We start from the raw sequence: 1,502 nt of genomic DNA on the forward strand, positions 1-1,502 counted from the left end.
AGATGAACATGACACCAAGCTGTGGGGGGGAGTAGCAGATAAGTTGGAGGGCAGGGCTAGGATTCAGAGTGACCTAGACAAATTGGAGGATTGGGCCAAAAGGAATCTCATGAGGTTCAACAAGGGCAAGTGCAAAAAGTCTTATGCTTTGGACGGAACAATCCCATACACCAGTACAGGCTGGGGGCTGACTGGCTGGGCAGCAGCTCTGCAGCAAAAGACCTGAGGGTTACAGTGGACAATGAGCTGAATATGAGCCAGCAGTGTGCCCCTGTTGCCCAGAAGGCTAATGGCATACTGGGCTGCACTGGTAGAAGCGTTGCCAGGAGGTCAAGGGAAGAGATTATTCCCTTCTATTCTGCACTGGAGAGGCCATATTTGGAGTACTGTGTTCAGTTTTCGGTTACCCACTACCCAAAGGATGTGGACAAATTGGAGAAAGTCCAGTGGAGAGCAACAAAAATGGTGAGAGGGCTGCTGGACATGACTTATGAGCATAGACTGAGGGAACTGGGCTTAGCCTAGAGAAGAAGAGGCTGAGAGGGGACTTAAAAGCAGCTTTCAACTATCTGAAACGGGGTTTGAAAGAGGATGGAGCTGGATTGTTCTCAGTGGCAGATGAGAAAACAAGAAGCAATGGTCTCAAGTTGCAGGAAGGGAAGTTTAGGTTAGATATTAGGAAGAATTTTCTCACTAGGAGGGTAGTAAAACACTGGAACAGGTTACCCTGAAAAATGGTAGAAGCTCCATCCTTGGAGGTTTTCAAACCCTGGCTAAAGCTTTCACTGGGATGATCCAGTTCAGGGTTGAACAAGAGACCTCCAGAGATCCCTTCCAACTCTAACTTTCTATGATTCCAGGGTCCTCATGTGCAGAGATGTCTAAAAACTGTGCGTGCAGGTGAGCTGGCAGACTTGTAGATACACAAACCAAAGGAGTTGTCCAATTAATATTTTCTTGGTGGAAAGCACTTTGGTCTGCTAAAATACTTTACAACTAACAAAGTTGTCTTTCCTGTATGCTATATTAGTAATATACGTGAACCAGTAACAGTACGTTGTCATTCTGGAAAGTGCTGTTGTTTAAAATACTTTAATTTGTTACACAGAACATAAATAAATTCATTAAAAAGTAGTATGTGATATTATTGTTACCTGAAAAGGAAGTGTCCAAAGATGTTGTGGAATTTCCATTAAAAGATTTAAAGGCACTCTCAATCTATTCCCATAATCTACAAAGAAAACCTAGACAATAAGAAAAGTAAAATAAAATATAAGGATCAGTGCAGGACCTTAAAGGATCAAAGAATAACAGAATACTATACAAGTGAGTACAGGTAATTACAGAACAACCCTACTATGGTATATGAGATTACTTTAATTTCATACTGGTTCACCACAGGATGATGGCATGGGCCAATGTGTTGCACCCATAAAAAACCAAATACATCCTACAACGTATCAGGGGAGGGGGCCGCAGGAAGACGAGGAGACACCACCCAA

At 42.9% G+C, this 1,502-nt stretch overlaps 1 protein-coding gene across 1 annotated transcript in view; it reads right to left on the reverse strand.

Moving 5' to 3' along the window:
- The window catches only part of TDRD9 (tudor domain containing 9), a 151,688-nt gene that overhangs the window by 35,116 nt on the left and 115,070 nt on the right, over positions 1-1,502 (reverse strand). The window contains exon 27 of the mRNA XM_019519898.1: positions 1,155-1,244. Coding sequence (XP_019375443.1) covers positions 1,155-1,244 — 90 coding nt within the window. The remainder of the gene's footprint in view (positions 1-1,154; positions 1,245-1,502) is intronic.

The sequence above is a fragment of the Gavialis gangeticus genome, unplaced genomic scaffold (assembly GCF_001723915.1).
Source record: "Gavialis gangeticus isolate Ggan-Ray unplaced genomic scaffold, GavGan_comp1, whole genome shotgun sequence".
Lineage (NCBI taxonomy): Eukaryota > Metazoa > Chordata > Crocodylia > Gavialidae > Gavialis > Gavialis gangeticus.